General features: G+C 39.6%; 1 protein-coding gene across 1 annotated transcript in view; it reads right to left on the bottom strand.

Moving 5' to 3' along the window:
* Positions 1–215: 215 nt before the first annotated feature.
* Positions 216–26,326, bottom strand: part of LOC306844793 (sushi, nidogen and EGF-like domain-containing protein 1) — a gene marked incomplete at both ends in the record, with an annotated part of 30,711 nt that continues 4,600 nt past the window's right edge. Inside the window, 30 exons of the mRNA XM_079377169.1 lie at positions 216–223; positions 469–560; positions 660–747; positions 1,021–1,137; positions 1,577–1,675; positions 2,537–2,619; positions 2,703–2,835; positions 2,908–3,186; positions 3,269–3,381; positions 9,871–10,054; positions 10,350–10,637; positions 11,837–11,953; positions 12,303–12,416; positions 14,335–14,448; positions 14,586–14,699; positions 15,391–15,564; positions 16,525–16,668; positions 19,017–19,133; positions 19,305–19,424; positions 19,757–19,888; positions 20,298–20,390; positions 21,705–21,812; positions 21,911–21,961; positions 22,640–22,753; positions 23,367–23,480; positions 23,915–24,028; positions 24,350–24,475; positions 24,596–24,758; positions 24,879–25,019; positions 25,247–25,534. Coding sequence (XP_079233295.1) covers positions 216–223; positions 469–560; positions 660–747; positions 1,021–1,137; positions 1,577–1,675; positions 2,537–2,619; positions 2,703–2,835; positions 2,908–3,186; positions 3,269–3,381; positions 9,871–10,054; positions 10,350–10,637; positions 11,837–11,953; positions 12,303–12,416; positions 14,335–14,448; positions 14,586–14,699; positions 15,391–15,564; positions 16,525–16,668; positions 19,017–19,133; positions 19,305–19,424; positions 19,757–19,888; positions 20,298–20,390; positions 21,705–21,812; positions 21,911–21,961; positions 22,640–22,753; positions 23,367–23,480; positions 23,915–24,028; positions 24,350–24,475; positions 24,596–24,758; positions 24,879–25,019; positions 25,247–25,534 — 3,942 coding nt within the window. The remainder of the gene's footprint in view (positions 224–468; positions 561–659; positions 748–1,020; positions 1,138–1,576; positions 1,676–2,536; positions 2,620–2,702; positions 2,836–2,907; positions 3,187–3,268; positions 3,382–9,870; positions 10,055–10,349; positions 10,638–11,836; positions 11,954–12,302; positions 12,417–14,334; positions 14,449–14,585; positions 14,700–15,390; positions 15,565–16,524; positions 16,669–19,016; positions 19,134–19,304; positions 19,425–19,756; positions 19,889–20,297; positions 20,391–21,704; positions 21,813–21,910; positions 21,962–22,639; positions 22,754–23,366; positions 23,481–23,914; positions 24,029–24,349; positions 24,476–24,595; positions 24,759–24,878; positions 25,020–25,246; positions 25,535–26,326) is intronic.

Here is a 26,326-nt window from a genome sequence, read left to right as displayed (position 1 = left end):
TTGAATTTTGTCACTCTTTGTCGCTACTCTTTGCACTAAGAATTTTCATGAATACGGCCCTGGAGCTGTAAATGAACAAATATACATCCATAGGACAATGTAGCCAATGAAAGGTGACCAGTGATGCAAGAAAGGGTGAACAATGAAGGTAATGACGGCATCCTCATTTAAACTAAGACTGAGAGAAGCAGTTATTCCCCAAAGTTGTCATCGGTTCAGCGTCCTAAAACAGAGAAAAAAACACATTCAGTATGTGACAATATGGTTGTGTCCATTTCTATAAGAGATATAAAATATACTCACCACTATTGTTGTTGTTTTTGAGTTCTTCTGTCTGATGAGAGAGGAAAAAAAGCTTGTTTAAAGGTTGTCTTAATTCCATGATGTAAACTGTGCCGTCATTTCCACCACGTTTACATCCACTGTACAGTAGAACCAGGAAGAACTGTGTATATGGTTTATACGTACTTGGAGTCTTAGGCAGTACTTTCTTAGGCAGCAACGGCTCACAGATCTCTCTAAAACAAACATCCTGCTGAACTTTATATGTCCTTTTGTACCTGAGGGTGAAAACAGGTACTCAGCAAAAATAAATACAACAACTGGATTAGACTGGAGCAAAACAGAACAATAGACATATGCAGACAGCAGACACTTACAAATAATGGCAGACACCATCCTCCCACACGGGCACACTCTTTGTTTCGGAGTAAAGGCGAGTACATGGGTGAGGTACTCGCTGACAATCTGAACGAAAATATAGAAAAGGTGGAGTTGACTAAAGATCTTATTACAGGAAAAGCTACTAAAGATTTTGTGAAACGATAGATTATCTTTTTTCAGACTGATGCTTTTAAAATTACTTTGGTGAGATACAGATTCTGGTGTCTAGGTGGTGGGATAATAAATAAATAATAAACTAAAACAATAATAAATAAACTCAAGTTTAATTCTAATTTATTAGGGATTCATTGGTTTGTGTTTACATGCTTGTGAATGAACAGATGTGGTTATACTAACATAGCTCACACCGTCTGCCCTTGAAACCAACGGCACAGTTGCAGCTGAACGACTCGTTGATCTGCGCACATGTTCCACCATTCTGGCAGGGCTGAGCTCTGCAGTCTTGGGATGACTCTGAAATTTAATGAAATGTTTTTGGATACAAACACATAAACACAATGCTTTGCTACATGCAAAGTTTAAACATTGGCAAGCTTGCAGCTTTTTCATGTTTTGGTTTATTTAGCTGCCCTTTTAAATACACAATCACATGCACATAAATATGCATTTTTAAACAGCTACAAGTCACTTTTTGGGGGCTGAAACCATAATAGATTGCTGATAGATGTGGTTTGTTTATGGTGACTGTCATGCTGCGGATTATTCAGAATACATGCAGTGGTATTCTGCCACAGTCTCTCTTTCAGCTGGGACCAATTACTGAGTTTGAATACCACCAACTGTTAAAACATTCTCCTGTTTTAAGAACCACGAAGTCCCAATCTGAAGTTAATCAACAATTTTCACATGTCTAACAATAATCTTTATAGAGTTTTATTGAAAGATTACCTACCAGATATACTCTTTGTAGCTTCTTCAGGAATTTCCAGAGCTAGACTTATCTTATTGGTGGTTTCTTCCATCTTTTCTAATGTGATTGGAGGTTCAGGCTCTGTTTGAAAGAAACAATGGCAGAAATTGAAAAATCAAGTTAAATAAAAACTGGAGTTTTCAAATTGTTTATGTAAGGGATCCCTTCCTAAAATGTCAAGGCAGTCTTTTCATATATAGTGACACATTTACAATTTTTAAAAAACGTTAAGCATAATAGTGTAAATACCATATTATGTTGCTTTATGCTGCCTTTTTCCCTCAAAATTAATTAATTTGAAAATTAGTTAATTTTGAAGTGCATTGTAGGCTACTAAAACCACATCAACTTATATATATATATATATATATATATATATATATATATATATATATATATATATATATATATATATATATATATATATATATAACCATATATATATATATATATATATAACCATATATATATATATATATATATATATATATATATATATATATATATATATATATATATATATATACTCTTCCGTCATATATATAAACCTGAAGAGAAACAAAAAAAATCTATTAAAATTAATATATTTATTTAGTGCTTTCATAGAAAAATATAATTTCAGAGCAATTTTCCAGAATATATTGACTTGTAATAATCACAATTAATCTCATTGGTTTGATTGACTATCTTCAGGAGAATGAAAGTAATAATATGGTAAATGTGATAAAAATGATTGTATTTATTAGCCTCAGTTAAAATGTTAACTATAACAACCCTAAAAAACATTTGGTAAAATAGTTTTTTCTCAAGTTTCCTACTTTGAAACCACTTGAATAAAACACACATTTATTTATTTAGCAGATTTGTTCATCTAAAATAATTAAAAACAACAACAGTTTAAAATTATAATGCATTACCATTATATATGAAATAATTACTGACTTGTGCGGTGTCTGATGGTTTTTTGTGGAAGGTTGGTAAATTTAGCTGTAATTCTCCCTCTTCCGTCAATTAGCTCTGTATATCTGAAAGAGAAAACAAACACACAGAGCTCATTATTCTATGGCTTCCTAGCATTGCGTTCATAACCGCATAGTTGCATCTGTACCTTTGTGGCTCTTCAAGGAGTTCTGTGTGGTCATCTGTGCCTCCATCTTGAACTTGTGTCAAGGTCTGTCCTGTCTGGGAGTCCTGTCCTCCCTTAGGTCTGTCACCTCTGCTTTGGCCCTTTGGAACTGGTACTGTGCAATACAAGATACACAGATAGGTCACCAGGACAAAGACATCTTGACAATTAAATATCGGCGACTCACGTGTGGTGAAGGCTAGGTGTTGAGGGACGCTCTGAATGTTGTCCTGGCCCATTTTGCGCACAGCAGTGAGGGCAAGTCGGTAATGTTGTCCTGGAGTGAGGTCTTGTAGTGCATAAGTCCCTAAACTTCCATCAGGTAGGTAGCGGCTACGGGTGCTCAGGCCGCGAGTAATATTGACCACAAAACCGTCTGGAAGATTCCGAGGATGATGGTCCCATGTGATTCGAGCAGAGGTGGTGGTGATGTGGGAGAGTGAAAGGTTCTGAGGTGGAAGCGGTCCTGATGGAGAGAATAGTATAATGTGCTGTTACTTACTACAGAGGTGCATGTGTTTGTAACACAGAGCTGAAGAGATACTCACTGGTCCAGAAGTGCAGTGGCCCAGCAGATTTGCTAGTTGATGGCAGGTCTTCAGGGCGCAAACCACTCTGTGCGACTACATCTACTGTGTACATCTGACCTGGGAGCAATGTGCTGTGGGTTACACACAACTAATCAGTAAAATATGTGTTTTTCATTTTCATATTTTAAACCTTTATATTATCTCAGAACATTGTATTAAATGATGCAACTAAATTGCAGAAACTGGAAACGACTACAAAAAAAAGAAAAAAGAAAAGAAGAATTTCTTTTGGAGGGCTGAAATCAGTGATGTATAATTGGAACTTCTCCGATGACACATTTTAACCAAGTCAGGGTTTATTTCGTGAATATGAGAAAAAACTACAGAATGTCACATTTTATTATCAGCTGTTTCAACACATACATGTTTTACCAGCTAAGAAGTTCAGCACTTTTAGAGTTTCATCCCCCTATCTGATGTGAGCATAAGTATTGGAACAGTTGCCTCACAGGTCTTTCTAAGTGATCAGCTGTGTCCTGTTGCATTAATTCTTCAGATATTAAAAGCAGAGAATGTGTCGTATCAGTTATATCTATTACTTCTGTATTCTGAATCTTGCATTCGATGATGACACACACAAACCAGGATGAAGATGAGGGAGCTGACTTTGAGAGAAAAGCAAGCAATTTGGATGCTAAAAGAAAAGAGGAAGTCAATTAGAGCTATAGTAAAAACAAAGGGCATGGAGAAATCAAGAGTTTGGAAACCACCACCAACCAACAACTACCTGATCGGCTGAGAAAACAACAGTAGTTGATGACAGACAAATCATAAAAGCTGTGAAAATGAACCATAAAAGACGTGTCTGTAAAATCATCAACAACTTCCAGAAAGCTGAAGTGAAGCTCTGACAATCTACTGTCCTCAGGAGACTTTGACACAGAATTACAGATGCTACACAGCAAGATGCAAACCTCTGACCAGCACCAAAAATAGAAAGGCAAGATTAGAGTTTGCAAAAAAGCACAAAGGTGAGCCAGAAGAGTTTTGGAACTGTGTTTATGGACCGATGAGACCAAGATGAACTTTTATCTAAGTGATGGGAAAGCAAAAATGTGGAACTGCAAATGATCCCAAGCATACAGCCTCATCTGTAAAGCATGGTGGAGGTGGTGTCATGGCATGGGCATGCATGGCTGCCTCTAGAATAGGCCCTCTCAACTTTACTGATGACTTAATATATGATGACAGTAGCAGAATGAATTTGGAAGGGTACAAAACCATCTTGCCTACCAATATTCAAGAAAATGCCACCAGATTCATTGGGAAGTGCTTCATCAGGACAATGACCAAAACACCTTGTCAGTTCAGTCAAGGAATTTATAAGGGCAAAGAAATGGAAAGTCTTAGATTGCCCACGTCAATCTCCAGATATAAATCCGATTGAACATGAATTTCACCAGCTGAAGAGGAGAGTAAAGGCAGAATCTCCCCAAAACAAGCAACAATTGGAATTGGAATTGAGTCCAAGAGTCTGGTGATGTCTATGGGTCACAGACTCACTGCTGTGATTGTGCGCAAGGGATCTGCAACTAAATAATAGCTTTTATTCTTTTATATCTGCCTTATGTTCAACTGTTCCAATACTTATGCTCACATCAATGAGTGGGATGAACTCTAAAAGTGTTGTTCTTTTTATTTGGTAAAGCATGTATGTGTTGAAACGGCTAATAATAAAATGTGACATTCTGTAGTTTTGTCTCAAATTCATCTTTTAATCATATTTGTAAATGTCTTGACTTCACAGGCAACAGAACAATTTTGTCTTTAATGTTCCAATACTTATGGAGGGCATTGTATATGAGTAGAAACTACAACACGAGGTACACATATCAGCAGATTGTACACACTTCACTGTGAATGAATGAATGAATGAATGAATGAATGAATGAATGATGCATTTATATAGCGCCTTATTGTGTATTGCTGTACACCCAAAGCGCTTTACAATCATGTGGGGGGTCTCTCCTCAACCACCACCAGTGTGCAGCATCCACTTGAATGATGCGACGGCTGCCACACTACAACGGCGCCAGTGCGCTCACCACACACCAGCTACAGGTGGAGAGGAGAGAGAGTCATAGAGCCAATCAAGTGGATGGGGATTATTAGGAGGCCATGATAGACAAGGGCCAGTAGAGGGAATTTGGCCAGGACACCGGGGTTACACCCCTACTCTTTTACGAGAAGTGCCATGGGATTTTTAAATGACCACAGAGAGTCAGGACCTCGGTTTAACGTCTCATCCGAAAGACTGTGACCAAAAATGATGTTGGAGTAGCAATATATAAAATTCCTTCACCTGGAATATCAAGAGGCGGCTTGTTGCAAAAGAAATGTACTATGATTGCTTTCATAGACCTTAGTCAGAATAGCTCCATATTTAATTTTTGACAGCAATGAAAACGAGTCTATAGGGATTGAAGTGCCATTGCAAAGACTGTCTATTTATCACAGTCTCATTTTTGATCCATGCTAAATTCAATATAACTTTTTAACCTGACTAAAATCTGTGTGAGAACACAGTACCCTGAATAGCACAAAGAGTACCATTACCCAAATGTTTTGGCTAAATGAAAACTTTAATATTGGTTTTAGTTAAAAAATTAAAAATAAAATTAATTAACAAATTAAATTAAAAATAAAATAAATTTGCATCACCAATGTGTTACATGTCTGTGTTTTATCCTGTGACCTAGGCTGTATCCGAAATCGCCCCCTATACCCTCAAATAGTGCACTATTTGAGGGGACGGCCATTTTAAGTGGTGTTCGAAACTTTAGTGGATGTTCTCGAGTGCACTCATTCAATCCCACAATGCACCGCAAAAACGAGTGTACAACCGATGTACACTCAACGGCTAGAGAATCCCCAGAATGCACTGTGAGAGTCGCGCGCCGAATCAATTCCCGCGTCTCGCCAGAAGATGGCGCCCGCAGCTGAATCCATTCATTGATTTTAGAAGCGCTCGTCCACGGCGTAATACAGTGGAATACAACAAAGGTACAAAATTAATTGTAAATTGACTATTAGGGTTTATACATAATTTCCATGACAGAGTTCAAGATAAATCCTTCAATCTTACTATTGGAGATGCCCGTTTCGAATGATTATTTAACAGGAAGCAAACTATGCAAAAGCGGCAGTTCTTCCGGTGCATTCAGTGTCCGAATTCACTCACTCGTTTTCATTCACTCCTTCAAGTGAACTATGGCTGTGTCCAAATTCAGGGTCTGCATCCTCCTTAGGATCCTTCCTACCCGGTTGAAGGAAGAGGGATCCTCCGACGTCCGCAAAACCCGGAAGTCGGTGTTTGTGAATTTGGACAGCCTACCCTTCTTTCAGTTCCCTCCCTTACCCGTTGCTCATATCCTGTCGCCTAGCAACCGTGACAGCGCCAAGCAAGAAGCGGGAAAATGGACAAACAAAGAGTTATTCTCCTCATTTTAATTATTTTGGAAGAAATAAAGCAATTAAATAAATTAAATACTTTCTTTGCTTGTTGTCGGAGAGTTTTTTATATCAGACTACAAGACAGTCACATCCAGGTAAGCCATTATAGCCTATTTTTATTTGTTTTAAGTATTCTACTAATTTCTCCTACAAATTCATTGAGCCGAAGCATAAACTTTAGCTTGTTTTGTCAGAGAAACTCCTCTCCCACTCCGCTACCGCTCGCTTCGTCCGCCATTACGCTCTGCCGAAAAGAATTATGGGATAGGTAGGACGGGAAAGGATCCACCACACCCATCCTTCCAATTCGGGGAAAAGGAGGACGTATTTGTGGGCCGCATTTGAAGGATCCTACGAATTTGGACAGCCTTCGTCGCGGCGCTGTGACGTAACATCCTTCAAATGAGTACTCCGAAGGATGCAGACCCTGAATTTGGACACAGCCTATATGAGTGGACTAATGTAGGGAATAGTGAATGAGGGTATAGGGGGCGATTTCGGATACAGCTCTAGTTTTGCCAATTCTGTTTAATTAGTTATTGAGTTCACCTGTTGAGTCCTCGTTATCTGCACTATATTAGTTCCTGTCTTTTGAGTTTGAGTTTGTCGGTTATTGTTGATGTCTACATGTTGGTGCAGCCCGCTTCTAAGATTTCCTTGTATCCTCTCCTTGAACTATTATTAAATGTGTGAATTTAGATGTTTCTCCTTCGTCGTGAGCCTTCCTCTGCACAACACGTAACACAATGAACTTGCTTGTTTCCCTTTTCCCATTTTTTTATTACATTTAGGGTTATGTACCTATTACTACTACTTACTTTAGAGCAAATTGAGATTATGTTAGAGTCAGTATATTAAATGTTAATATATTAAACGTTAGGCTAATAATATGCCTATTAATAATATTATTATAATTTTATCCTTTAAACTTTAAAACTTAAATATGTACACGGGTGAACCGTTTACAATAAGAGTTCTCACATGTATTTACAGAAAAGGTGATTTTTTTTTCAAACTGCCGCCAAAAATGACGTGTCCCGGAAATTGCCGCTTTCGCACAATCTCTAAAAGTTATATTCACTACAGAACCCACTCATCCCAAAAAATGAACTAAACTAACTGTTTATATGTAAAGAAAACAATACTCTAATACTCTTCCAGTTTAACGCAAGAGTGGAACCTTTGATACTTTTGTTCAGCTCTGAGGTAAGTAAGCTCAAATTCTATCATCATGTACTCACATGTCTTGAACTCAAACCATCATGAATTTCTTCCGTGAAACACAAAAGGTGATTTTTAAAAGGTATATGTAAATTATATTGAGCTGTGCATTTCTTAACTATTAAACTGTTAAAGGAACAGTTTTTTTGGAAATAGGCTCATTTTCCAACATCCCTAGAGTAATACAGATGTGTTTTACCGTTTTTGAATCCATTCAGCCGATCGCGGGGTCTGGCGGTCCCAAAATTAGCATAGCTTAGCATAAATCATTGAATCCGATTAGACCATTAGCATCTCATTATAAAATGACTAAAGAGTTTCGATATTTTTTCTATTTAAAACTCGACTCTTCTGTAGTTGCATCGTGTACTAAGACTGGCGGAAAATGCAAAGTTGTGATTTTCTAGGCTGATATGTCTAGGAACTATACTGTCATTCCGGCGTAATAATCAAGGAATTTTGCTGCCGTACCATGGGTGCAGCAGGCGCAATGATATTACGCAGCGCCTGCTAATAGTATAACGTGACCACCTGTTTGCACAGGGAGCGTGCCTTGCAACCATGGAGACATTAGTAAGAGACGATTTAGAAAACATTTCCTTTGGTACAGAACCTGAACCATATCTGTTTGAACCTGAATACACAGAAGACGAACTTTTACAGCATGAAAGACAGGAAAGTTTGGAAAGTGTAGCTGAACAGTCCATGGCAGAAGAGGGGAGGAGAGCTGATTCAAACTGGTGGTGCAAGTGTGGGGCTTGCCAGCCCATGCCGACCGAAAGTGAGTGCCTGTGCTGTAGCGAGTGGGACCAGGTGTTGCCATCGATGGCAAGGGTTGATCTACCTGATGAGGAAGTGGCATGTATCGCAACATCCGAGGACCTCTTAGTAATGCTGCATCCTGCAGTGGTCGAATTTTTTTTCCGGTTTGACAAAATAAACTGGAAAAAACGTCCCATGCCGAGTGGACCTGACGGACAGCTGTCGCTAGAGTAAGTGATTTCTGCAATCATTACAATGCATGACTGCAAGATATAGAATGCGTACTGTCAGTATGCATTTTCAAACTTATATTCATGATGTGCTATTTCTACTACACAAACATAGTGCCGGTGACTTTGAAAGTTACCTAGATGGGAACTTCTTTCAGGCGCTGCGTAATATCATTGCGCCTGCTGCACCCATGGTACGGCAGCAAAATTCCTTGATTATTACGCCGGAATGAGAGCATAGTTCCTAGCCATATCAGCCTAGAAAATCACAACTTTTCATTTTCCGCCAGTCTTAGTACACGATGCAACTACAGAAGAGTCAAGTTTTAAATAGGAAAAATATCGAAACTCTTTAGTCATTTTATAATGAGATGCTAATGGTCTAATCGGATTCAATGATTTATGCTAAGCTATGCTAATTTTGGGACCGCCAGGCCCCGCGATCGGCTGAATGGATTCAAAAACGGTAATACACATCTGTATTACTCTAGGGATGTTGGAAAATGAGCCTATTTCCAAAAAAAGTGGAGTGTTCCTTTAATTAAAGTTAACAGGCAGGCACGAGATGTAATTGTGCAAATCACCCATTGTGCAAATGTTTAAAAATTCACATTTTCTTGTTTTATGATGTGTTGATAGCCACTTTACACACTTCAAGTGCACCTTCGAAATCTCCTACTTCTAGGTCCAGAGATTCATTATTATGACACATTATTTGGCTGTATGGTAAGGGGGGAAATATATGGTTATTCATGTGCTCAGGACTTGTAAATATGACATTTCTGACTACACTTGAAAGCTGCAACAGACTAGATGGGCCAATTATGAGATCATTCTCTTAAGACTATGCAAACTATTTTCAGACTTTTCTTTTTCTGTGTCATCATGACTGACCTGAAGGAGTACTCTGTGACGCTGCTATTGAGCACGGCTGTGCGAGGTCCGCTACCATCTGCAGGCACCAGAGACACCCGAACCTGACTGATCGCTCCATGGCGGCCAACATGCACCAGCCACCGCATCCATACCTGAGAGGATGACACATTCACTACCTCCAGCTGTTCCACCTTACGTGGCCCTGCAACAGAACAGGAGAAGAAAGAGTATGTGAGTGAATACTTTACATGTACATGTTAGTTTAGCACTATTATTGTGTAAAAATTGAGAATTAATCGCACTCTTTTTTTCTTTTGGCACAAATAACATTCATAATTTTTATTTACGGAGTTAAATAAACATGGAAAAAAAGTGTATATATATATATATATATATATATATATATATATATATACACTCCTGCTGTCACATTGTGCTAAGGAAACAGGATGTGACAATCACCATATAGGTACAGAAGAAAAATTGGGAGCTCTCACTAGTGCGGATGAGAGCGAAAGCTGGCTGACTTATGTCATTGCTGTTGGTGTTGCGTTTGACGGAGAACGTGGAGATGTTATAAAGCTGTCCGGGGTTCAGGCCCTGTAGTACATAGGTAGAATGCTGCTTCTCCAGGAAGTCTGTCTTCCTTGGTACACGACCAATAGGAGCAAAGGCAACAGCAAAGCCGCTGATTAAATTCTGAGTGGCATCTGACTGATCCCAGCGTAACTCGACTTCATTTTCTTCTACCCGCAACACATGCAGGCCAGATGGAGGCAACAGGTCTGGGAACAGTAAAAGTATTATAAATAAATCAAATACCCTCTAAACCAGTGATTCTTAGCTAGTGGGCTGCGGCAAACCTCAGCAAACCTCAAATGGGGCCCCAAGATGTCTTAAAATTATTTAAAATAAAAACAAATAAACATATCTCTTATTTTAATTCACCCCCTCAACAACTTCATTTTTTTTTAAGTATGAGGTAGCTTAATGATTTCTAGATAAAATGTCCATGGTGTTTTAACATTCTATATTTAGCACATGAGACCATGATCCGCACTCACAAAAATAATCTTCTTTTTAACATTTATTTTACATACATCACCAATGTCAAAACACAAAAGTTTCGGCTCAAGGCCTTCTTCAGTGTGTTGAGCAGTTTAATCCCTCCATCCACTTTTTTTAAATCATTAATTCTATTGACGTCAGCATTCATTAGCCAATGTTCAATTACAAACACATGTGTTCCATTTAAATACTGGACAATTTCCATTTGTATACAAATCATCACATCCACCCATTCACTACATATAGCTACCCATGACTAGAACATGAAATTATATGGGGTCCCATATTTATCCCTATTGTACAATCAAACAGTCTAATACATAAACAATCACCAGCATCTACTACCCGAATTAAATTTCATCAGAAGTACATTGTCATAAATAATAATTGATTTTCACACTGTACTCAAAATATACTCCACAAAATGTTAAAGATATGTTAGGGTTTTAAGATTTTAAATTTTTCTTGCTAGAAATTGTAAAATTAAATAAATTAATTAAACTCTATTATTAATATAAATTAATGTTAATTAATAATATACAATTTTGGTTCATTTTAGTTGTGGAAACCTGTTAGCCTTCATGGGGGCTCTTCAAATATTGTTGTGAACATTTGAAATTAAAAAGGTTGAAAGCCACTGCTCTAAACTATGATAGGGAAATTTGTTATGAATGCAGTACATGCATACCAAATACATACCAAAGAATGCACATATTTTAAGTTTGAAGTAACAAACGTCCCATATCTCTGAATAATTAATAAATTCCCTGGAAGCAATTTAACAAATCACTTTGCCAGTAAAAACACAAACTCTGAATTCCATTCTATCTTAATATCTAGTTTCTTTTCTAAATAGCCTCCACATAAAATGAATGGATATGGGTTGATTTTGAATAATGGAAGATCAGGAGCTGACCTCTCTCACAGTCTCTCCCTGTGTGGCCCACCCTGCAGGCGCAGCTGTAGTTCCCCCTTCTATCACTCCAACAGACGCCTCGGTTCCCGCACGGCTGCAGTACACACGGGTTCTCCACTAGACAGCAACAGAGGACCAATTGAGACCTTACATTGAAAGCACCCTGTCTGACAAACGTACAGAACTAATATAACGACTTCAGACTTCCAGAAAGTGGAAGGGTACACAGATTCACTGACAGTTTTAATTTTATTCACATCAAGACAAATCTTTTAAGTTTGTGAGGATTTTGATTAATTCAGATCAGTGTAACATAGCAGAAGGCAGACTTTTTTTTGTCAGAGGCAACTTTTTCTCTCATAGTTCCCTCAATGTCAGTTACAATCTTGATACTTCTTGTTTTTTCTTTAATTTGTTATGTTTTGTACACTTTTTCAGGAGTAATATTTAATAATGTTCGACATACATGTCTGGCAGCGGCCTCCAACATAACCCTCTTTACACACACACAGGTGGTTCCTCCTGTAGCATCGGCATACACCTCCATTTAAGCAAGGATTTGGCTCACATCCATCCTGTTCTGCAGTACAAACACACATTTGTGTCATAAGATGGAAAATCCTTCATTTTGAGAGGTGGGCTGTTTGTTAGAGATAAAGTAGGTATGAAGTGTTTGTGTGTATCAAATTAGATTTAGTGTAAGTCAGAATCAAGGGGAAAGCAGATTACGCAGAATGACAAAAACAGTTGCAGATGCAAGCTGGAAAATGAGTTGGGAATCAAGGTTCAACAAAAACAGGTTTGTTTTTCGTTCTATAGTTACCATATTGTAGCACATCTTTGTGTAAGATATTGAGTTTAGATTATTGCTATATAAGCTACAAGCACAATTTTATGTTTGCAAAGGCCCTGTCTGTTTTCAGGTAGATGCTTCATAAATCCACACTAAGGCTGCAAAAACAGTTTCTATAAAAAGTATAGTTTTGATGTTTTACACCATCACAGATAACTGGGATTTTTTTGACACTGATCAACAGACAAATATTCTTTAATGTAAAAAAAAAACAGTTTTCTACAGATTGGTTATAAGAGTTATTACTCACAAACTAATGTTTTGCATAAGTACACAAGTGTTTGAGTTTAGCAGATGCACCTTTGTGAGCAATTACAGCCTTGAGTCTGTGTGAATAACATTAGATTTGCACATCTGGTCACTGCAGTTTTTCTCCATTCAGGTTACATGGAGACTGAGTGTACGGCCTTTTTCCAAGCCAACCCGGTAGGTTTCTTCCAGACTCCATCAGGTTTTCCTTCTTGATTTCTGAGTATTTTGCTGCATTCATTTCTTTTAGTCATTCTGCATTGATGAATCTTAACCATGTTTTACACAAATTAGGGAAGGTGTTTTTCAGATTATACTGTGTTAACTTGGCCAAAAATTGTTCTGTTCTGTCAGGACCATTATCGTAAAGGATGATTGACAATTAGCATACAGTTTGGTTTGGCGGTATGGTTCTGTTCTGGGCAAGAACTCCCTGTGCATCCATGCAGCCTGGCATGGGTGAGAGCAGGGAGAGCAGCGATAACCCTCTTAGGGTAATCAGAACAGAACCAACATAAATGTATTGCATATATAATTTATGTTCAATAATTTAATGTAAACATTTTAGAAATGAGTCTGATTCAAAGGGGAATCAGAAGGCCAAATTAGGGATGGAGGAGGGTAATTAGCTATTGAGCAACATGAAGCTGCTGATAATACTGAAGTACCTTATATATGGGTGCTGTGATAGGTGTCATATTCCTATAGGTAGATGTGGATCAGCCGAGAGTCAGCTGACGTGAGCTTGACTAACGTGATCTGCCAGAACTAACGCTACGCTTGATTTTTGGTCTCATCAGACCATGGAACCTTCTAGCTGGTGGAACTCTCCCACATGCCTTGTAGAAGACTGTAGCAGAGCTGTCCTATGCCACTCACCCATAAAATTCTGACTGGTACTCAGATGCATTCGGGCAACAGTTCTCTGCTCAGCCTTGATCATTTTAGATTCTAAATCTTCTGCACTTCAACTCAATTTTGAAGGCATAGATCATCTATGCCACAATGGCCTGGATTTGTTTTACATTTGACAAAGTCACTTGGATCTGCTTGGCATGTTTCTTTTCACCAGAAAATTGACTCACCAGAAATTGGACATTTCAGATAGAAGTGTATTTACATTATAATCAATTGAAACCCCTTAGCTACACTCAATTAATCTTAATTTAGCCATTCATGTCACTTTTAAACCAATTGGCTGCCTCAGTGATTTAGTTCATATTAAAAGACTGTCAAACTTATGAGAACCATTCTTGTTTTTTTTTTGTATTTACTTAAAGTCATATTGATCACATTTTGAAAGAGTCTTTTTCTTTTGATCAGTGGGGAAAAAAGTCTACTGTGATTTAAGGCTGTAAAACAACAAAACAGTCCATAGTTAACATATTGATGTTACCTATCTCACAGTCCTGTCCGGCATAGCCCTGCTGGCAGTGACAGAAGTAAGAACCAGGCTGATCCTCACATGTACCTCCGTGCTTACATGGCTCGGAAAGGCATTCATCAATATCTGTCAAAACATTCACAGAAATCTAAACTCAAGCCATGTTTTACACAATGATGAGCTGTCAAAATCTCTAATATCATAATGTCAATATGACATAAGATAGAGAATTAAGAATAAGCAAGAGATATGCAGTGTGTTACCTGTTTGACAGCGCTGGCCACTAAAACCATCTTCACATTCACACAGGTAGGAGGCTACCCTATCACGACAAGTTCCCCCATTCATACATGGCTGAGACAAACACTCGTTTATCTCTGGAAAAATAAAGGAGATGATGAGAGTCATTCATGTCCAAATCCTAGCGCACTGGAAGCATTTAACAAATCATGAAAACGCATATATAAACAAAATCCACACACTTACATAAACAGACACACATTTTGTGTACAAGGCATAATACTGCATGTTGTTGATCAGAAAAAGCTTATTGTAGAGCCCATCTTTGGTTTGGTGTTTGAACTGAGATTCACACAGAATCAAAAATTCACACAAATACCATAGCAGAAACCCAAATCTGCATGCAAGTCCATCAACAACAGTTCTCAAGATGAACAGAAATCCAGGTATTTGGATTTCTCCTCGTCTCACTGTGTACTTGGACTGTTTATTTCAAGTGATACAAATGATGTAGTAGCTCCTGTTGCCAGAGCAGCATCATGCTTTATGTCCCACAGAGAGACCGCAGAATTGTTTTGTGTTTAAGAACTCTGAACTGTATACCAAGGCCTGACTACTTTCTGTTAGCACTCTGACACACTACACAAACTTTATGTTGGTTTCAAACTGCAATTTGTTTTACAGTGTTTCTACTTGTTTGACGTTTTGTAGGCTCATCAGCTCTTCTTCCCAGCATTCCAAACCAACCAACCATTTTGGAATGTTGGTTTCAGGGTGGGACAGCCTTGGGCAAACTTTGAACAACAAGGGTTTTGAATCTCCACTAACCTTCACAGACTGGAGGCTGGCTCCAGGACCCCTGGCTGCTGCAGATACTCTGGGTGGCCCTGGGAAGGGGAGTGTAGCCTGGGTGGCATGCATACAGAGCCATGGAGCCCGGGGCAGTGGAGGAATACTGCACCTCTGCATGCTTGACTTTCACAGGGGGGCCACAGTCCAGACCTGCAGTGTGCACAGAGTATAATTATGACATATCATATAAACAAACAGACTGTTGGCAATGAGTCAGGTTTGTTAAACAATTAGAAAATTTACAATAATCATATCATGATAAATTTGGACAATATAATTATTCACTATCATATTTATGGATGTTACATTGATATTAGATACTAATATAAATTCCTTTTACAATGTATAAGCTATTTGCTATTTAAAAAAAAAAAAGAAACGAAATGCACAGAAGCCGATTACATAATTCTAACTGGGAAAAAACATAATCTAACTAAGGCTGAAGAATTTAATTTAGTTAGTTAATTAAACACAGTGACAAAGCCCTACACTGCAAAACAGAATGCCAGAAACACTACGAAACAAAATGAGCAGTGGCAGCAGCAGTTATTTGTTTCTTTCTACAAAATAAATTATTGCTTTTCCCGAAAACATAAAGAACCAACTGGTTTCACTTTACCTAATACACATGGCCACATTTACAGCTATGAGCAGATTCATAAATAGAGAGAAGCTGTAAAAACATCATTTTTGTGAAATGTTTTAGGTGACAAGGGGATGGTATTTCATCCTATCATGGAACAGCAGGACACAAATTTAACCGCACCTTGTGGAGAACCTTGTAGAATCAATAGTAACACGGAGGCCTGTAACAGCAGAGTTATAACTCCTGTTCAGGGAGAGAGTATCAAATGCACTGAGGACTTTATCCAACTTCATCTCTGGGGAGGTGACACTCAACCCAGCTTTACTGCAGGAACTGGCACCTGCTGCTTCGTCCTGGCATCATCTGAATGAAGATAGACGACTGCTGTTCTCCGCCTAACATGCATATCAGTTACCCCTAAATGAATGAATAGTGACTACTGCAAAGAGCTGTGTGAGCTCCTGATTCCTGTCGTGTTGGCAAACAGCTCAGTCTACTTCAGAGGTAAAACAGAGTTTGATTACCCTGCAAAGTCGGATTGGATCCTCTGTTGATCTCGCAGTGTCTTCCTACGAAGGATGGGGAGCACTCACATTTGTATTTACCAATGTAGTGGAAACATGTTCCGCCATTCAGGCAGGGACTGGAAGCACAAGGATCTGGCTTTCCTAAACATAAAACAGAAGATATTTTAAAACAGTTGTACAGTTCCGTGTACACATGTGCATTTAGTGTGCGCTTGCATATTTATTTGAGAAAGAAAACATGGCCATGTGTGCGTCAAAACGAGGTCAACATGTGTGAGAAATCATTGATCATTACAGTAGCACTGAGAAAGAGAAACAGCTTTTCATGCATGTGCCAGAGCAAGTTGTTTTTCCTTCATGTGAGGAATCCAAGTGTTGAACAAACTCCAGAAAATTGGATCATTACACAAGGCCAAACAGTTGCACAACTCTAATGTTGGACAAAGTTGGGATAATGAAAATCCAGAGATGAAAAGCTTCTTGGCTTTGAAGAGCTTTTTTCTTTGTGCAGTTTTATGTGTGTGCGGAAATGCCATTTTATAAACATGAAGAAAAGTCGATTATACTCTTCTTCTTTGACCAGAAAAGAGAAGAGGAAGGGTGACTAAGAACTGTAACATCCCTTGGGTGCTCACTGTCGGCTGGCAATTTAACATTGCACACTTACGGCACTTTCATGGCAAACACGACATGAAAAGATTGTTGGATCTTGTAGGTTTGCACTGCACAATATCAGAAGGATCAGGCCCTTACTAATGGAGCAAGCTGCACAACTTCTTGTCCAGGCCCCTGCCATTTCTAGGCTGGACTACTGCAATGGTCTTCTGGGTGGACTTCAATCATGCACAATCAAACCTCTACAAATTATGCAGCGACACGATTGGTCTTCAATGAGCCCAAAAGGGCCCACGTCACACCTCTCTTTATCTCCCTGCACTGGCTACCGGTTGCAGCTCGCATCAAGTTCAAGACATTGCATATAGAACAGCCACAGGCTCAGCATCCGCCTGCTTCCACTACGAATCTACATTCCCTCCAGAAGTCTGAGATGTACTAGTGAGTGACGCCTTGTGGTACCATCACAGAGAGACACAAAATCACTTTCCAGAACATTTATGTTCACCGTTCCTGGCTGATGGAATAATCTTCCCACCCCTATCTGCCGATTCCCTGACAATTTTCAAAGACAGCTGAAAACTCATCTCTTTCGTCACCATCTGACTTCATCCTACAAAAAAAAAAACAAACAAACAAAAAAAACCTATGCTTCTCTTTACTTAATCCCCAGCCTAGCTTGTACTTATTTGAACAATGTCTGAAACTTGGTATTACGAGCACTTCCTGTGTCTATTTGCCTCTTTATGATGATTCGCTTGATGTATTCCCCAATTGTAAGTCGCTTTGGATAAAAGTGTCTCCTAAATGAATAAATGTAATGTAAATGTAAAAGATAAGTGAATCACAGATGAATGGACCTTTCAAACCAAAAAGAAAACTGACGAAAACGTAAATTCATGCCGCTACAGTAGAAGGTGCAACATGAACGTATATTTTACTAAAGTATACATTAAACCAATCATTTTGCAAACCTGGAATTTTCTTATACAAGTCTACTATATTGCAGTACTTTTGTTTAAAGGTGGGGTAAGCGATTTCTGGAAGCCAATGTTGATATTTGAAATCACCAAAACAAACACGCCCCTACCCCAAAAGGGTCTCGGCCCTATTTTGATAGCTCCGCCCCACATATACTTAGCCTACGCAACCCAGGCAACGATTAGTTCTGTGAAACAAAGCAAAACCAATGTTACACTGTGTCTACACCGGATGCGAGCAGTGCGACAAAATACTATAGAAGTCATTACAATCAGTGATGCTGTCTATACTGGATGCTGCGTGGCGCGACAAATCTCAGACAGAAAACTGCTGCTGTGTTCTATTTATGACGTGCTGACACAAATTTCAAATGATTTTCAACGGTCGCTTTATCGCGTCCAGTGTAGGCAGACTTTAGCTGTTGCGGTGCACCGCGTCCGGTGTAGACACGGTGTTACTAACCTATTGAGAAGAACCAAAGCAACCTTGGTGTCCGATCGCAGGCCTTCCGCTACTTGAGTTCTCTCCAGCGCTGGAAAGCTGATCCGATATTTACACGGGCTTACTTCTTGCCTTATCATTCCGCAGACGTTTATCCGTCTTTTTGCTTTTTATCCGTCATCACTATCTTTCTGTCGCTTGGCTTGGCTGTTCACTGAACGCTCTCCCCTCCACATCATGAGTAGACACGCCCCTTACTGCTGATTGGCTACAAGTTTATTTTGGTACTCAGCCCCGACTCGGTTTTCTAAAGCGTTTTTGAAAAATTACATACCCCACCTTTAATGCTTATCAAACTAATAAGACTCTTTAAACAACATGACCAAAATTTAATTAACGTATTTACAATCACACCATAAAACCACTAATTGCAAGAAATGCTATATACATACCCACTTCACAGTGTTTCCCTGTGAAACGGTAGGGACAGACACATTGGTAGCTGTCAGCTTCTTCTTTACAAGAGCCTCCATTACGACAGGGACTAGAGGCACAGATACTTAATCTGACTGAGGAAAAAAATTAAATAAAAATGCTGTATGTACCGGCAAGTAAGCAAAAAGACTTCTGCAAAACAGATATGTGGTGCATTACACAATATGATGCACAATAATTGGACGTCTACCTTTTAATATGTGTGCGAGGACAAAATGTTAACACGTAGAGCAGATGTAACATACCTCTTTCGCAATGCTTGCCTCTGTAGCCATGCTTGCACTCACAAATATAGCCTCCATCTCTCTCATAGCAATAGCCTCCATTCTGACACGGTGAGGAATCGCAGGCTGATCGGGGCTGTACTGAAAAACACACACACCAGCTTCACCACGTTTCTTCACAGCAAGTGATCTTTTTTTAACGCTCACTAGTAACTTTAATTTGAGTGTGTTGGAATGATTTCATTTAAATGCACACCGCAGCATAGATCCTCTGTGTATTTCAAATACCAAGTTGAAACATTACCTTCACATTATGTCAACATGCAAATAAATCTTTATTTTCTCATTTACTCAACATAACGCCTTAACTGCTTTGGGGACTTTTGCCACCCTGAAAACCTGGCACAGTATTTGTTAATTTGTCATGGAGACCATGGCTTGCACATGGCTTCAAGTTTCTCCAGGGCTCTTACCATATGGGTAGAAGTCCTTGTGATCAAAGTCAACACCAGTTTGGCAGGTGCAGAGGTATGTGCCGCCATACTCTAAGCATGGACCTCCATCCGGACATGGTCGGTTGTTACTACAAGGTGTTTGTGTTACCTCTAAGGAGTAAAAAAAAACAACTGCAGAAATTAGTTGTTATACAAATATGTGTGCAGTACTACTACTTTTGGAATACTTTGTTGGAAACAATGTTGCCCACACTTTTTAAATGGATACAGTCTTTTCTGGTGATCAATACGGTATGTATTGTGATTGTCAGACACTTTTAGTGCTTTTGTTAGAATAAAAGATTGCTCGCACTCTTCAATTGGATACAGTTTTTTCTGTTGGTCAATAAATAAAGGACCTTTTAGTGCTTTTCCATCATGAGCATCTATATGCTCCATCCACAATGCATTTATATGCATTTACTGCATATAAAATGGACATCTCATACCTATAATTTGATAACGTCTTTGGAACTCTTTGAAAAAGCTAATTCTGTATTTGTTTGCATTTAATACATACCAAACTGACAGTAGAGTCCAGTGAAGCCTGTTGGACATTCACAGGTGCCATTCACATCAACACAAACCCCTCCGTTCTGACAGGGACACTCCTCTGTAGGGATTTAAGTGTGATGTAAAGAGAACAGAAAGAGACAGATAAAGAGACACGTTTGAAAGGAGCTCAGGATGCTATTCTGGATAAGTAAACATTCTAACAATTGTACAGTGTTACTCTTTCTTTACATTAGTCAAATTTGAACAAAGTGTAAATTCAGTGGAAGCATGTGTGGGAATGTTACATTGTGTGTGTGTGTGTGCATGAGCGTAGTTTAGCGCAGTGTGCTGTCGTGGGATTTGTTGTACTGTTGTACATTATAAACTTGTACCTTGGGTCAGTCTTTCCCATAATTTTCCCACACAGTTCATAGTGCTGGATGACTGTAAGTCAGTATTCTGTAAAGCTTAAGACTTTTTATTTTCCTCTTCCCTCTAATTGCAGCAGTGGATCAAAGTAACTTGCTGTATCACTGTTAAATTGCTTCCTTTTGAAGTCCAGGGGGCTTGCACGAGGGTGCTATTTTTTCCTGATAATATGTAGCATGTTTTTGATCAAATTGTGTGACCTTAGGGGCAATTAATAGGTTGTTAATTTGCTGGAGCCTTTTTCATTTGTCGGGTCGGTCTCTTTGATCTCAGTGTTCCATTAGACACTGTCTGTGAGCTTCTACCTTCTCTTTTTGAGAGATCTGCATGACATTTTCCACTACGCATTCCAAGTGAGCCGGGCAGGAAGGTATTCTGGAGATTTAGGAGCATCTATATAAGAGTTGATGGTTATTTCAGCTCCAGGTGGACGAGTAGGATGAATTTGCTAGAGCTCACAATGTGCTTTTAAATCTATAGGGGCACAAAGTGTGCAGTGTATACAGTGATCCTGGGAGCAGGGATAACACACTGACTGACATTGACTAAACGACATAAAGCAGAATATGAGGATGTTGCACCTCATATCATCTTCATAACTTGAGTCTTTGGAGATTTGTGTTGGATGTTAGAGCATCCAAAGAGATCTCACCTACTTTGTTGCAGGGAAGTGAATTCCAAACATTAGGACTGTCTCATAAAACAGAGGCCCTTTTAAGTCTAGACAAGAGCCCTTCCTCTTGTTGGTAAAGTAGTAAAAAGTGCCATAAAGCAATTATTTACAACATCAAGCGATTTGCTGCAAGGTCTGAGCAGTAAACTGGGTGAGGTTGTGTAGGTTTGGATAATTATGCTCATCTATCACGGCTGCATAGTCTTCCTCAGGCAGTGCTTCAAATTCCTGTGGGATAGTGGTGTCTGCCTTGTTCTCCTCTGTGCCATGTTCCTGCACAGTTACTTAAGAAGAGTAGCTACTATGCATTAAACTATGAGAATACTGTACCTTCACAGTCGTCACCGTAGAAACCTGGGCTGCAGGTGCAGTTGTAGTTTCCAGTGCCAATATACTCGCAGATTTGACGCTTTTCACAATTCTCTCCATCGCAGGAAACTGTTAGCAAAATATTATGCGTGATGACCTTTTGAAAGGGAGATAAAACTTGGCAGGAACTTGAACAAGTTCAGCTGAACAACTGACCTATGACTTACCTGTCTGATTTGCAGCATCAGTAGAAGAGGAATTTTCCATGACAACTAACTCTGTTTAGGGCAAAATATATATAAAAAAACACATTATAGTATATTCTGGAGGTATTACTTGGGCAGCATGATCTAATACATTAACAAACATTAAACAAGTGATATATCTTAAATGAAACTACAACCAATCCACATTGGTGGTAGGTCATTTCACTTCTACCTCAGACAAGAGCTGACCAAGCATCTGATAACTATGGTGACATTATTTGCAAACAAATCAGTTCAATTAATCAGACACGTCATCTAAAACCACAGTTGGAAAACTTTTTGAGAAAAGCCATGCATTGGACATTGGAGAAGTGCAAGCTTCTTATTGATACTGGAGTGAAGCTTTTTTTTCATGAACAGACAAGAGTTGACCAAGCACCTGGTAACGATGAGATGAGGCTGACATTATTTGCAGTTCAATTAGTCAGACATGTGGTCTGAAGCCATAGTTATCCCAGAGTGTTCCCTCCTCTTTATTTATTTTATTTTTTTCCATTTCATTGTGTCAGTCCCAGTTGGAAAATGTTACAGCTAGCCAAATATAAAGTGGAAAGTAGGTGGCTGGCTGTGTAAACATCTTCTATCATTAAACATTTTTCCCATTGCAAAGGGAAACAAAAACAAAGGATAATATGTTGGCTGGCATTTACAAAGTAATATGGTGGGTTGAACTCGAGAGAAAATGCACACCTGTCTCACAGTGGCTTCCAGTGAAGTTTGTTGTACAGGTGCAGGTGTAGTTATTCACCAGGTCTTCACACACACCTCCATTGAAACATGGCATGGATGCACATTCACTGATATCTGGATTCCAAAACACAAGATTCATGTCAACGTAGGGAATAATTTGTCAGCGTGAGAAAGGCAGTCCTTAGAGCAGCTTGGTTTTGATTGTATCAATATCTTAAGATATCTCAATATCTTGAGAATGTATGAAAGTTCATGCAGGTGTACAGTTCATTGACCAGGTGTCTAGTATTAACAGTAATTCTGGTCTCATGTAGAAACAAGGGTTCAAGATATGCAAAGGCCAGCGGTTTAATTGCCAGAGTGCTTCCCAACTGGGCTTGCATTTCATCAATAACCTCCATTGTGGGAAGCCCAATTTGTTAAGCAGGGTAATCATGTCAGTGCTTTTTCCTAAAAAGTCATATCAAGGTCTACTCAGAGAACTCTGAATATTTGGAACATAAAACCTGACCCAAAATAAAAACACAGGGAAAGAATCAAAGTAACTGATAATATATTTCCATTTACTAGTTGCCCTTAAAAGTTCTGTACTATAGCAGTCTTCATGAAGTCTGTCTAGATAACACCATCTGTCAAATGAATAAATGCGGGCCTAATGCGGAAAAAAGGAAATGCTCCCTGGAGAAAGTCATGGCCTTTCAGTGACACTCCCAATATCCATGCTCACCTGACTCGCATAGGAACCCAGTGTAACCTGCTTGGCACACACAGGTGAAGTTGCCGACACCCTGTATGCACTGTGCTCCATTGAGGCATGGGGTCTCTTGGCACTCGTCTATGTCTGCAGGCAATAAACACACACACACACACACTGGATATTTATTCAGCTGATTAATATATCCTCCACACCGTTCCCCTCACTCTGAAACTATGCACTTCTGGCTGTGAAAGGTATTAGAGGTTTGATACATCTCTGCAGGCTGGACTGTGGGAACGAGAAGGAGGTTGAAGCCAGCAGAGCGCTAAGGGAGGAGGGGAGGACAAAATCACAGAGGAGAGAGGCCACAGCATGAAAAGAAGAGCTTACTGAATTCAAAACTCACATACATTTTCACTCGCTATTTTAGTCCTCATTGGATAACTTTTTGAGAAGAACCACACATTGAACATTGTAGAAATACAAGCTTATTTTTGATATTGGAGCAAAGTTTTCTTTTCCTGAACTACATGCATAATTGAAATTGAAGTCTGATAATTGAAGAATTGGGTATTTACCTGTCTCACATGTTGTCCCAATGAATCCCACTGGACATAAGCAGATGAAGTGGTTGATCTTGTCCACACATGTGCCTCCATTCTGACAGGGGTATGAAGAGCACTCATCAACCTCTATCAAAACACACAAAAGAACAACAAATATGACGTGACTTTTATTAGATGTGCACACAGGAATGAAAACATGAGGGAATCCTAAAGTGCAGGGGGTGAAGGAAAAGGTAATAATTTGACCAAAGTAAAACGTTGGACGAACTCTACTGTATGCGTATTACATACAGATGTGGCCAGGGGAAATTCTCTCCCTTAGGTTGTCCCCCTGGCTTGCAGGGTGGAATTCTACTTTTACAAGCTGACTTTCTCTTTCCTGGCGAGGAAGAACACAAAGGATGAGTACGAGTTGTGAGGGATGGAAGGATTTCATCATTCGTTTACCCATCTGGCACCTGCGTCCAGTGAAGCCAGCCAAACACGAGCAAGTGAAAGAGGGATTTCCAGTGATGCAGTCGTCAATGCAGCGGCCACCATTTTGACAGGGCCTTAAGTTAGCACAGACCGAAGCTGAGGAGCACAATGGAAAAGAGTCTGAGCAGACTGATATTTTCCTGTTTGTACTGTCCATAATGTTTTCTAATTTGTTGGATACACTGATTCTTTTATTCCTTTCCTTTGGTGGCATACCTGAGTCATTGCAGCTGCCCACTTGCACCTGAGAATCATCAATACGAAAGACCCAACGACCAGGATAGCCCACATTTGTGGTGGTTTCAACTTCAACAATGTCATCTGTCCGAGAGCCAGGGATATTGAAATAGCGCCTCCCATCGCCAGCATTAAAACCTGCCTAGGAAGAGAGTGGAAGTGGGGGAACGTTCTCTCAGGGTGAATTCTATTACATTTTAATATCACTTAAGTAATTTCAGTCGAAACTAAAAACCAACATGAGTAAAGGCAATGACCTTACCTGTGCAGCTATGCCTCCCAAGCCTGCTAGGTCACCACCACTGGTAGCATGCATCCCTGTTGTCCAAGAAATATTGTGGTACTGGAAAATGGTGAAGGAGAGCTCACCATCTGTGATGAGAACTACTTGAAATGTATTAACCTTTAGAGAAGAACAGAGAGAAAGTTAGGTACCACAACCAGTATTCAGAATTTTAAGTTACTTGTTAGACCAGATTTTCTTAACTCTGGCCCTTGAGGTCCACTGTCCTGCAGAGTTTAATTTTGATCAGGGATCAACTCTCCTAGACAGTAGACCTCGAGGGCCAGACCTGATAAACCATGTGTTAGATAGAGGAAACATAATAAAAAAGGACATGAAATTGGTACCGGAGTTATTGAGCTGCCACCAAAAAATGTGACTTGATGCCAGGTTGCAATCAGCACCCATGTAGTGCCAAACATAGGGAACTCAGGAAAGTAACGATTAATGTCTGCAGTGGCTCTTCTCAGGATGGCAGGATCTTTGCTCTCTCGGTAAAAAACTTTTCCTGCCCGTCGGTTGTCTACATCTGCCCAGAACGGAGCCACCACTCTGCGGTCTCCAGCAATGGGGAATGCCACAGGGGTGAACTGGGACACCTCCCTCAGGAAAGACACCAGGCCATTGTTGTTGACCTTGAAGACACAGAAAAGAAGAGCAAGTACATGCTCAAGGTTAGCAGAGTCAGCACACAAAGCTTCTTTCAGCTCACCTTCCTGGCACTCATTCCCAGATTCCACTGCTGAAGCATTACCACACCATGAGCTGCATGTTTGGACATTCACTTTCTGAGTTGCACAAATAACATATTTCATCTCCATGAAATTCTTTCCACACTCAAGTATACCTGACGACAGGTTGGTTCACTCAGGAGTACTGCAGGGTCAAGAAGTCGTAGACCAACAAAAATCCAATGATTTTACAAGGACTTTTCAAGCAGAACTTTTAAAGGACAATTCAGTTTCTTGTAGTGACTCTTGAGGTAGATATTGCGAAGGGCCTGGAACAGTAATCGGCTGTCTATGATGTATGGAACATGCTGACTGGGAATAAGCGGAGACAGGCTGAGGTGTCCAGCAGTGTGTTGACACATGAGAGTGAGCAGTAGCATTGCAGGATGAAAGAGTGAGGCAGGCTCCTGTGGCAGATGTATCCATTTCCCATCAGGGAACAGACAGCTGCCTTGTTCAGCCAGACATCCACGTCTTGCAGCTGAGAAAACCGGAACAATTTTCAGACGCACACACAAATTCTGACACACCTGCCCTGGCTCTTGTCCACTAGAAGTGGTTTTAGAGGGTGAGGCCTTTATAACTGCCTCTAAAGTAACCACAGATCCCAGCACTTGCTTTGCTGACCACTGGCTTTACTCTGTTGACTGAGTCTACTCCTGTGATGAATGTCCAGCCAGACTGACATTGAAGAAA

Source organism: Barbus barbus, assembly GCF_936440315.1.
Source record: "Barbus barbus genome assembly, chromosome: 25".
Taxonomy (NCBI): domain Eukaryota; kingdom Metazoa; phylum Chordata; class Actinopteri; order Cypriniformes; family Cyprinidae; genus Barbus; species Barbus barbus.
This window is presented reverse-complemented; position numbering and strand designations above follow the sequence as displayed.